The 12,500-nt window shown below is 41.6% G+C and overlaps 2 protein-coding genes across 13 annotated transcripts in view; one reads left to right on the forward strand and one right to left on the reverse strand.

Annotated features, from left to right (window-relative positions):
* Positions 1-1,672: 1,672 nt before the first annotated feature.
* Positions 1,673-12,500, forward strand: part of LOC147009383 (uncharacterized) — a 107,602-nt gene continuing 96,774 nt past the window's right edge. Inside the window, exons 1-2 of the mRNA XM_085861184.1 lie at positions 1,673-1,966; positions 3,967-5,088. Of these exons, the coding sequence (XP_085717310.1) occupies positions 1,929-1,966; positions 3,967-5,088 (1,160 nt within the window). The 5' untranslated portion in view covers positions 1,673-1,928. The remainder of the gene's footprint in view (positions 1,967-3,966; positions 5,089-12,500) is intronic.
* Positions 10,649-12,500, reverse strand: part of LOC147009384 (uncharacterized) — a 49,344-nt gene continuing 47,492 nt past the window's right edge. For all 12 annotated transcript variants that reach the window (XM_085861795.1, XM_085861802.1, XM_085861801.1 and 9 more), the window contains one exon: positions 10,649-12,500. This exon is cut by the window's right edge. In XM_085861795.1, coding sequence (XP_085717921.1) covers positions 10,825-12,500 — 1,676 coding nt within the window. In that variant the 3' untranslated portion in view covers positions 10,649-10,824.

The raw sequence follows: 12,500 nt of genomic DNA on the forward strand, positions 1-12,500 counted from the left end.
TGATTACCATGCCCAAGGAGTTGCTGTCACTGTGTCCAATAAGCTGACTTCAATGATAATTTAGTTAACATCGGTCAACGAGCATATTATGAGACTTGGGATTCGTCACTCCTTGGGTGTCATTTCCCAGGAACTCACCTTCTGGGTCTCATTATATACCATGATCTTTCTTGGGAAAGCCACATTTTCAAACTGGCCTCCAAAGCCAGTCACCGACTTGGCATCCTCCGTCATGTAAAGTTCTTCCTTGGCACACCTGAGTGTCTGAACACATACAAAGCTTTTGTCCACAACTTGATGGAGTTCCGCTCTCCCTTCTGAGCTGGTGCTCCTGACTCACCTTTCTCGGCTTCACGCTGTGGAAACCAAAGCATTTAGGATCATTGGTATCTCCCGCAATGAGGCTGAGTCTGGGTCTCTCACCGCAGCCAGGTCATTAGTCTTTCTGTCCTCTACCATCTCCTCTCTGGCCTTGCCCCCCTGATCTGTCTGAGATATGTCCTCCCCCAATATTTGTGCAGGGTGCTCAAATTCTGCCATTAACCCCATTCTGATAAAATGGCCAAAATCAAGAATCACTGTTTACCTTCATTCTTTCATTCCTCTTTTTCCCCCACCTTTGAAACAAACTCCCACACTCTTTTCAATCCCACTCTTCCCTCCATGTCTTCAAAACAGCTGTTCATGACCATCTCTTGTCTTCCCCCATCCAAAACCATGATCTTTTCCACCCCCGTGAATCCACCCCAAACCTACTTCCTTCAAATTTTCTGCTTTCCTTTCTGAAGGTCCCTGTCGTTTAAGGACATGAAATTCCCTTTTGTGTCCATCTTGTTTCCCCTGTGTACCCCGCCCAATCCCTCTCCCTTCCACAGATCTCCTCATGTGTCTGTTCCACACTAGGTTTTTTTTCCTTCCCTCTCCCGCCCTTCTTGTCTCCTGTCCCCTTGTTGTACATTATATGTCTTAGCTCTCATACAAGCTTCGCCAGTGTATCGGAAAAAAAAATCACTGTAGTACATCCAATATGCTTAAACGTTTGAAAACCAAACATCAGAGTACCTGTCAGTGAAGTTTGAGAATGTGGATTCAAAGAAACCAAAGTCTGCAACAGCAAGAACTTGCTTTCACATTCGACAATTGAAAGCACTTTCACCCGGTAACACCCAAGTATGCTGCCTTCCATTACCCTACCTTCACGCTGCTTTCCATTCCCCTACCTCACGCTGCTTTTCCTTCTCTTCCCTCATGCTTCCTTCCTTCTCCTTCCTCTCACTCTTCTGTCCCCTTTCCTTCCCCACCCCTCTTCGTTCATCCACCCCTCCTCTTTATTTGTGATGTAACGGGTGGTATTTGATGGTGTGTGTGTGTGTGTGTGTGTGTGTGTGTGTGTGTGTGTGTGTGTGTGTGTGTGTGTGTGTGTGTGTGTGTGTGTGTGTGTGTGTGTGTGTGTGTGTGTGTGTGTGTGTGTGTGTGTGTGTGTGTTGTTCTTCGTCCTCCTTCCCTCCAAAACCATGAAACCTATCGGCCTGAATCTTTGTGCTAGTAGTTTAAGGGACCTCCGAGTGAGTGCATGAATGAAGACTGGGTGTTTGGATAAATTTAAACACAACTTTTGAAGATAATTAATGACTTGCCTTCATGACAGGCTGATGCTTGGTCAGCCCAACTTTACTAAGCAGGGGGTCTTCGCCACCATTTTGATTTGGCCTTTTGAAAATGCCTTGGCTTGGAACTTGTCAAAACGATTTCTGTACGATCGAGCTTCATCCCTATGAATCTCTTTATACATCGCTAATCGCTTGCCAAGTCAGCTGTTCAAACAATGTTTGTAAGCCATGGTGATACCGTTTTGGTGGAGTGCTTAAAACATTTGCTGAGCAAGCTCCTTGGTTTGAACGACCTGTTTTTGAAATTCCCTCTGTACAATGGACCCAGATCCAATCTATTTCAGAGTATTAAAGAGGTGGGGTTTGTCGTGTCCGATGTGCCGCACATTTTCGTCCATTTGAACCAGAAGCATTCCCAACTCTGTAAGGTGGTTCTAAGTTGGGGTTTTTTTCACGAGAGCGAGAAATCTCAAAGTATTATGACTTACCTCAAGGCTCCTTCGTTCACGTGATGTTTATCCAGCCTCGTGGCTCAAACGTCAAAAAACTTAAAAAGAGCAAGAAAATTATTCCTTATTCAACGAAGCATGTGGTCCACACGCATTCCTACAACGTGGCAGTGCCGAGTGAGACCTGGTAAGGTGACATGAACGATGAGGTATGGCGTATGCAGTTCATTCACCTGCTCTACCCCGCTCAATGTGAGATGTTAATTCATGGGCAAAAAAAGTATGTGTGTGTGTGTGCGTTCGGTCGGTCACCTGCTTTACCGAGCGCTGTCGCACATGGTTCGCTCTGCATGAAGACACTTTGCTAAACACAACAAAACATACATCCTATTTACCTTTGTAATTGGTGGATGGATCAAAGTACAAAGTGTGAACCCTGTGGTGGGGGTCATCTCATGTTTTTTTGTTTGTTTTTAACACGAGATTGCATTGATTCTCCATTTTGTGTGATCTGGTCTCATTTAGGATGCGATTTCATTTCATGAGGAGGTTGGAGCAATGTTCTTTTCTATAAATTCGAAAAAGACGTTCTTTGGTTGTTTGGTTGTGACGTTACTCATCTGAGCTGCCAAGGATTATCACGATGAAACTTTATAGGATCGCTTTTTAGGTCAACTCTACCGAGATGACCTAATAAAGCCGGACCGAATGTTCATCCGTCCGTCAACAATTTTTCTTTCCTATCTTGATGAAACTTAGTATGTGGGTAGAGGTCGATGAGTGTTGCACAACGATATAACTTTTGTCTGGGTTCAAGGTCAGGGTCAAGGTCACGGTCACGGTCACGTAAGTTATAAAAATCGCCATTTTCAAAACCTATCTAGTCTGCCATTCTACAAGATATTCGGCAACTGTTTATTGATTATGATAGTAAAAAAAAATATTATCTTGAATCGAACTGGACAGATTTTTGAACTTCCGTCCCGTTTGGCCGCCACGTAACCTGGAAGATGGTCAAAAACACCTCCCGGTACAAAGAAAACTTTTTACTTCCGATCTTGATGAAATTTGGTATGTGGGTAGAAGTCGATGAGTGATACCCGACGACATATTTTTCCCGGATTCGAAGTCAAGGTCATGACGTCATGAAAGTTGTGAAAGTCACCATTTTCAAAACCTATCTCGTCTGTTATTTTAGGAGATATCTGGCAACGGTTCATCGATTATGATAGTAAAAAACATGATAGAGATGACCATCACCCCCACACGGGGGTAATTTTTTTTATTCTTTTTAATAATACACCTCACTTGTGGTTGTTTACTCACTTTTTCTCACGTTTTCGTAACTTACCAGTTGCAGTGGGAGTCGAGAGGGAGGAGTGGGTAGAGGTAGAGGAAGGGGTGTGGTTGAGTCCAGAGGGGTTGGGAGAAGGGCCCTCTGTTTCCCAGCAAGGCTGGGTACCTTTCCTCGTGTTAATTTTGGTGGTGTATAAGAGTGGTACATAAGACAATGTAATGTCGTTAGTACTACAGTTCCAGATTTATTTTTTTTCAATGATCTTTAAAATCATCATTCTATTAACATTGAAGTAGGTCACTGAACACTGCTTGTGGTGTTGTTTTCAATTAATTTTCTAATTTCTTTGAGCAGTTTGCTTCACCCGCATTTACAAAGGCTGTCAATTTTTATCGTAAAAGACATGACACTCATCATTGATAATTGGATGAATTTTCCCTAAATTATGAATATCATGCAAAGAACCCAAACTTGTAAACAGAATAATGTATATTTACATCAAGAATGTTTTTTTAAAAAACTTTTTTGCAATACAACAAATACAGTGGAACATTTTTGGGTACGTTTGTCAATGATATGATGAGTATTGTGCAGAATCTTGTTTTTACAGGTTCACTGATGTTACATTTACAGGTGGATCCATTGAATCTCTGAGGGAGACTGCACCAACTTGTCGGACCAGCTCAGACACATGCTCCCTGGACCGGCCAACTGAAACGAGCAAGAGGACTTTTTACAAACAAGACAAACCGAATAATGAAATATTTGCAGAGAATAATTTTCACAAGTCTCACAAAGGAAAGAAATCTGAACAAACTTGTGGAAAATCGTTCAATCAGTCATCCATTCTAAAATCACATGTGACAATTCACAATGGTGAACGCCCGTACAAATGCACAAGCTGTGGAAAATCTTTCATTCGTTCATCCGACCTTAAAACACACTTGATGATTCACAATGGAGAACGCTCGTACAAATGTGCAGTTTGTGGAATATCTTTCATTTATTCATCTGTCCTTAAATCACACATGACAATTCACAATGGAGAACGCCCGTACAAATGTGCAGTTTGTGGAAAATCTTTTATTCGTTCATCGAACCTGAAAAGGCACATGAGGATTCACAATGGAGAACGTTCATACAAATGTACAGTTTGTGGAAAATCTTTTATTTGTTCCTCCCACCTTAAAAGGCACATGAGGATTCACAATGGAGAACGCTCATACAAATGTACAAGTTGTGGAAAATCTTTTATTCGTTCATCCAACCTTAAAAGGCACATGATGATTCACAATGGAGAACGCTCATACAAATGCACAAGTTGTGGAAAATCTTTTATTCGGTCATCCAACCTTAAAAGGCACATGATGATTCACAATGGAGAACGCTCATACAAATGCACAAGTTGTGGAAAATCTTTTATTCGGTCATCCGACCTTAAAACACACAGGATGATTCATAATGATGAGAACCCATACAAATGCACAGTTTGTGGAAAATCTTTTAATCAGTCATCCAGCCTAAAACCACACTTGATGATTCACAGTGGAGAACGCCCATACAAATGTACAAGTTGTGAAAAATCTTACATTCGTTCATCCGACCTTAAAAGACACATGAGGATTCACAGTAGAGAACTCTCATACAAATACACAAGTTGTGGAAAATCATTTAAACAGTCATCCAACCACCCTCTTGAGCCCCAGGGGTCATCTGTGACCCATGCAATTTTGTTTGATTTTTTTGTTCACCCAGAACATTTTGTGGGCTCTCGAGGGTTAAAACACACATGATCATACATAATCGTGAATGTCCGTACAAATAATGATGGTTGGAGCAACATGAGTGATAAAGAAAACCCTTGATAAGTATTTTAAAAGCATTCCAGGGAATTTCGCTACAAGTGGAGGCTGTCAGAGGTTCATTGAAGATTTTGAAAAGAACCTGTGGGAAGAGGTGATGAGAATGAAGTTTCACAGCTTGGTTCATGAATCGTGATCCTTCACCAAAAAAGGAGGTGGAGATTTTTCGTTCTGGGAGAACCTCAGCCCACCTTCTAAAACCTTCAAATGTATACATTCATATTATAGTATGATTATGATTGACACACCACTGAGAGCTCTCACTGTCAGTGACCACTATCAACAAGCCAGCATCCTGTGGGGAAAGCCACGTGATTGGCCACAATGACTGATTTCGAAATCATGGTTAACTCTCTTTAATGGAGGGCATCCTTTTGAACTCAAACTTACCAAGAAGTGACAGGGACACAGGTCCCTCCGATTGAAAAATATTTTCAATAAGATTTTGAATTGTCATGAAAATGCCTGTTTGAATAAAGTGATATGTTGGAGCCATGGCGACACCAATTTATTTTAATAGGATGAATATGTACACAAGAGTTGCAAGATATGTTGTCTTTGGTGAAGACTGGGTGAGTATTGGTGGTCGAATGGCAGCTTAGCTGCCGGGGTAGCGATCATTTCTTGAAGCACGACTGTGTCGCTGATGCAGTGCTCCTCTACCAGTGCACACACTGGATCTGGTACTCATTTCACCGATCTCGGAAGGATGACAGGCTGAGTCAACCCCCTGGTGTATTAATTTTAGTGGCCAACGGGGCTTGAACTCAGGACCCTGGGATCCCAAGCCACCACCCTAACCACTGAGCCTCACCAGGCTGGGTGAGTATTATGGATATCCAGGGCAATTCATCCTGTACTGCTTCCACGCTACGTTTTAAGCCTGCCAATTTAGATTTCTCCTCCTGATCCTTGCATTCTGAGTTCCACATCATAAATATTTTCCAATTTACTTCCTTAGCCGTTCTCCCTTATTTTGTCCCTTTGTTCCAATTCCCTCTTTAAATTGTCAAGCCTACTTTTTTCAAAGGTACCTTCTTCTGGAAAACCTTTTCTATCCCCCTCTATCCACTGAGACCACTTATCAACATCACATATTGATTCTGTCCCATAATTTTCAAACATATACCGAATTTGTGTTCCTTTTTTGGTAGACTTTTTTTCATCACCTTCCCAAGACGGTTCCCCATCTTCACAAACTTAGTGCAAGTAATTCAAACAAGACCACATTTCGTACAGTATGCAATTCAATGCAAATGTAACATGCAACTACAGACAAGATACAAATAACCATACAAGAGCTCTTAGACAAAACAATCCACAGTTTTCTCAATTCCAACTTCAGCCCCAAGCTGGAAGCACAATTACAATTCCTACTGAGAAATACCAATGCTATTCTTCAACTTCCAACCTCTGCTGGACAACACCACAATTCTTCAACCTCCAACTCCTCGTTGGAAAACACCAAAATTTCTCAACTCCAACTCCCCGTTGCAAAACACTAAAATTCCTCAACTCCAACCCCTCGTTGGAAAACACCAAATTTAGGCGTACACGGAGACACTGTCAATGTACCCCATAATGAACCTTTTTGTCTGATCAGGACGCGGGACTCGAACCCTTTTACACAATATTTATCTATTGATAGGACTTTAACCGCTCAACAAAAAAGACTCGAACTTATAAATGGCTCGAATTTTAGTTCGGAGCATGTTAAACCTTTTGACAAAGAACGAGGCGCACAGTAAGCTGGCAGCACACACTCACCCACAGGGATTTTAAACAGATCCCTCACCTCTGATCTGTGAGCCTGTGTTTACCATCAGCCCAGTCTGTAACCATGCTCCTCCCAGTCTTAATGCTCCTGCCTTGGCTTGCCAAATTATTGAAGAAATTCCGAATTCCTCCTGTACATTTTAGTCATTAGTAAAAACAAAAGCACATGTGGAGAATTCGAAGGAATGTAAGCAACACAGTCTTCCTCCAAGTCTGAAATACATAGAAATATTGAATTTTTATATAGTATTCAGTGAGACGAGGTCTGTTCTTCCGGACATGCTGATGCCACAGCTGACATGTTGCGTGTTCAAGGGAGAGATCACACAGCTTCGTTGCAACAGCCAGCTGCAGGTCAGCTTAATTTTGAAGGGCAAAGGAATATTTACGACCTGAAGGTTGATCGGAGTTGTGTGTAATATTCAGGGGTCAGAGGGGTGAGATTATCCTCGCAACGGAATGACGTCAAGATTGCAGCCCTTTGGGTGCGAGGATGGATCACACGTGGCTCCTTGTCCAGAGGTCAGAACGTCAGCCCGCTTTTTAAAAGGCGAGGGAAAGATTTATAATCTGAAGTAGACAAGTGTAAAAAGACATCTGGTATCTCCTAAAGCAAACATTCAATGGAAGTTAGAATGGTACCTCCAACCAAACTTTCAGATGCCAATGCAATTATTTATATATGAGAATCTCTTAATAAGCAGAATAAAATCAAATAATATGTGATTAATTTAGACTGAACAATGATTAAAAATTATTTGAAAGGTCAATCTGTTTTGAGGAACTAAAGCCTGTCACAATCAACCAAGACCAAGGAGAAGATCAGAGACGACGATGACCCAGGACCAGACGAACCAGCCAGCACCAATACCCATGACCCCAAAGACGACCAACCTCTCCAGCCTGGCGTTCCTTCATATCTTTCTAGTCCGGGGTGAGAAAATCGCCATCTGAGGCGGTCTCCACCCTTATTGGCCGGGGTGTCGTGGGAAAGTCGCCCTCTGTGGCCATCTCAACCCTCATTGGCCGGGGTGTCGTGGGAAAGACCTCTTAATAGTAAAACCAGAAAAACGGATAATTTTGCAGTGGTCTCTTAATTTTTTCCAGAGCTGTATATTGTTACGGATTTCAGAATCCGGTCTGATGAATGCATCCACATATCCAGGTCCTCAGACAGTTATTTCCTTAAATGCATGTTCAGATTAGCCCCATCCCCATTTCTAATGGGTTCTTAAATGTGATGCTTTGAGAAGGGTAAAGGATAGATCTCATCTCTTATGAGAAGCTGTTTTCTTTAAGACAGACACGTTTACACACATTTCTTTCACAAGTTCTGATGCCCGCCCTCATATTTCCTCAGCACTCATCTTTCGTGAGCTCCGACACCAGCTTTTTTTGAGAGCACACGGGTCGTCATGGTAACCATGCACCAGTGGGGCGGGGTGAGCATGGGGTGGGTTGGACCCGCAGAGATGCCCCGAAGATATAAAAAGACGTTCTGTGAGGAGAGACGTGGGGAGAGGAAAAGGCGAAAGAGGGACGTTCTGAAGCGAGAGAGACGTTCTGTGTGGAGATACGCTTTGAGGAGAGAAAAAGCAAACGGCGAGAGAAGCGACCAAGAAGCGGGTGTCTGACCAGCGCCGAAGATACAATTCGTCCTGCCCAGAGCTTCGGCAAGCGAGCGTGTGGTGCACGTGCGGGTGTGAACAAAGCCACCAACAAGTGAGGCACGGGTCGTTCACCAACAAACACCAGGGTCGAAACCCATGACGGACCATCTCGGTGCCCTCCAGACTTTGACTGGCGTTCAAGGCTGCACGACAAAGCTGGTCCTGGTGACAGACGCGACACGCACACACGCATTTCAGACCATTTCCACCTCACGGGCAACTTTCTGGTGAGCGAGACGAATCTTCCCCTGAATGACCGGTTGGGTACCCATGTCTGTGTTTAGCTGTAAGTCGACCTCCCCCCCCCCACCCTGTTAAGCTACTACTCTTTGTCTCTTTCCTGGCATTTTGACAGATTTTGCTTTGAAATTCTTTATTTACCTCAGCAAATAAAAATATTATTTATTTATTTATTTTCTTATTAATAAATTATTCGTGGATTTTCAACCTGTCCGTGTTTGTCCTTTCCTTCATTGGTCTAGCAATGTTCGAACCGAGATAGACTGGGAGGTAATTACCACAGATTTGACCAAAAAAATCGTCGGCACGCACCAGCGGTTAAAACGCTCGACCGCCCTAATTAAAATCTAATCAGATAATATCGGTGCTTTGCCGAGGGCGCACTCCTCGCTCAGGTAACCACGTGACCTCGAGTGAAACAGAATAATTAGATGGCTGACACTGGAACTCGTGGTTGACTGGGTGGCGTTCATGGTTTTAAAACAACTTACCATACCATAACATTAATTGTGAGCGGTGGCCCCTGCAGTACAGCGGATAAGCTCTCATATTTTAACAAATTGTGCATTTTATGAGAAAAGCATTAAATTTCGAGCATAGTTAGGTCATACCATAATGTTTATTTTCGGATATGGAGGGAAGTCAGATTTGACCTCTGATGGGACAGTGAGAGGTCAAATCCAAGATGGCCACGAGTCACCCGGGTCTTATGTTCAAACGTCCTTAATTTTGGAACCAGACTGTGCAGAAAAACATTTACGGTGTCATTTCCAACTAAATTGGGGATGCCCATTCATTTGGTGATACCTTTGAGGATGTCAGAATTCAAGGAAATGAATTTAGGTCAAGGTCAAGGTAAAAATTTATCAAAAAATAAGCAATCAGTTGAAATTTGCAAATGAATACCGAGTGGTGTCATTGTGGTGAATCTAGTTATTTAGCACCTCAGAGGGTGTGCTTGAGGCGGATGCGGCGCAGTTATGTATTCTGTATATCCATGCTTAGACGAGCTGAGCATAGATGCATTATGTGTAGAGTTCTATGTTTTGTTGACCCTTACCAATAAAGAAATCCGTTTTGTTTTCTGGCCACAGCAGGGGCTCCATCTATTGTCGAAGGAAACATTTTTCTGATGTCAATTTCTCTTTCCTCAAAATGATGAACAAACATCTTCACCAAATATTCCCCTGCTGTTTTGCCATGCATGGGAATGAGGCAGCATACCTCTTCTCAAACGTTGTCTGAGTGACAGAATCTCACAACAACGTTGACCATGGTAAGTTATTTACATCATCACTTTCAAGAGCGATATGAAATACCATTGCATCTTTTAATGCCACCACCTGTTAGTTGTAGACATGTTTTGCCATTTCGCTGATGTGTTTCTCCACTGATCCAGCAGACATAGATACCTCTTTAATTCTGAAGAAGATCGTGTGTTCACTGTGCAAACCGTTGAACAAAATATTTGAACAGCTGAGAAATCCTCTTTTATACATTCCCGGTCTGGAAATGTCTTTCCATGATTTGCAACACATTTTACGATTTTGTAACTTTCCTCTGTAGCTTGATTTTTACTGACACAAACATTCGTAAAGACACTGCTTTGCTTTCTGAGCACCGCAATGGCCAGATTAATTCACTCCTCCTTGTCCACCTCATCGTTGAAGTGTTTATCGTGCTTTGTTTAAAAATGTCAATGGATACGTGATGTGTGGAAAACAACAATTCACAACATAGAGAATAAGCAGCACGGTCTTTATTTTGAACAAATCTGCATTCATCTCTCGAAGAGGGATAAAATTAGTAAACATCAAACTTTGCTTTCTTTCGAACCGCTATTTTGCCCCCAAAAACACCTAATCAATGGAATTTATCAAGAGATTTCCTGTGAATTAAGATTGGCTGATCCCACCAACATTATGCAGTTAATAAACCAATTGAATCGTTTTTTTTGTGAATCATCATGTGCCTTTTAAGGTGACCTGACTGATTAAAAGATTTTCCACAACTTGGGCATTTGTATGGGCGTTCTCCATTGTGAATCATCATGTGTGTTTTAAGGTTAGATGAACCAATAAAAGATTTTCCACAAATTGTGCATTTGTGTGGGCATTCTCCATTGTGAATCTGCACGTGTGTTTTAAAGTGAGATGAACCAATAAAAGATTTTCCACAACTTGTGCATTTGAATGGGCGTTCTCCATTGTGAATCATCATGTGTGTTTTAAGGTGGGATGAACGAATAAAACATTTTCCACAACTTGTACATTTGAATGGGCGTTCTCCATTGTGAGTCTTCATGTGTGTCTTAAGGTCGAAAGAACGAATAAAAGATTTTCCACAACTTGTGCATTTGTATGGGCGTTCACCATTGTGAATCTTCATGTGTGTTTTAAGGTAGGACGAACGAATAAAAGATTTTCCACAAATTGTGCATTTGTATGGGAATTCACCATTGTGAATCATCATGTGTGTTTTAACATCGGATGAACGAATAAAAGATTTTCCACAAATTGTGCATTTGTATGGGAATTCACCATTGTGAATCATCATATGTGTTTTAAGGTCGGATGAACGAATAAAAGATTTTTCACAACTTGTGCATTTGTACGGGCGTTCTCCATTGTGAATCATCATGTGTGTTTTCAGGTTGGATGAACGAATAAAAGATTTTCCACAATTTTGACATTTGAATGGGCGTTCTCCATTGTGAAGCTTCATGTGTGTTTTAAGGACAGATGAAGAAACGAATGATTTCTCACAAATTGTGCATTTGTACGGGCGTTCTCCATTGTGAATCTTCATGTGTGTTTTCAGGTCGGATGAACGAAAAAAAGATTTTCCACAACTTGGGCATTTGCATGGGCGTTCTCCATTGTGAAACTTCATGTGTGTTTTAAGGTCAGATGAATAAATGAAAGACTTTCCACAAATTGTACATTTGTGTGGGCGTTCTCCATTGTGAATTTTCAGGTGTGTTTTAAGGACAGATGAAGAAATGAATGATTTCCCACAAATTGTGCATTTGTACGGGCGTTCTCCATTGTGAATCTTCATGTGTGTTTTAAGGGCGGATGAATAAATGAATGATTTTCCACAAATTGTGCATTTGTGTGGGCGTTCTCCATTGTGAATTTTCACGTGTGTTTTCAGGACAGATGAAGAAATGAATGATTTTCCACAAATTGTGCATTTGTATGGGCGTTCTCCATTGTGAATCATCATGTGTGTTTTAAGGTGAGATGAACGAATAAAAGATTTTCCACAACTTGTGCATTTGTGTGGACGCTCTCCATTGTGAATCTTCATGTGTCTTTTAAGGACGGATGAACAAATAAAAGATTTTCCACAAGTTGTGCATTTGAATGAGTGTTCTCCATTGTGAATCTTCATGTGTATTTTAAAGTAAGATGAATAAATGAATGCTTTTCCACAAATTGTGCATTTGTGTGGACGTTCTCCATTGTGAATCATCAAGTGTGTTTTCAGGTGAGATGAATAAATGAAGGATTTTCCACAAATTGTGCATTTGTGTGGGCGTTCACCATTGTGAATCTTCATGTGTGTTTTCAGGTCGGATGAACGAATAAAAG

Source organism: Eptatretus burgeri, chromosome 17, assembly GCF_056783735.1.
Source record: "Eptatretus burgeri isolate ZD-2024b chromosome 17, Ebu_testis_v1, whole genome shotgun sequence".
NCBI classification, from domain to species: Eukaryota; Metazoa; Chordata; class Myxini; order Myxiniformes; family Myxinidae; genus Eptatretus; species Eptatretus burgeri.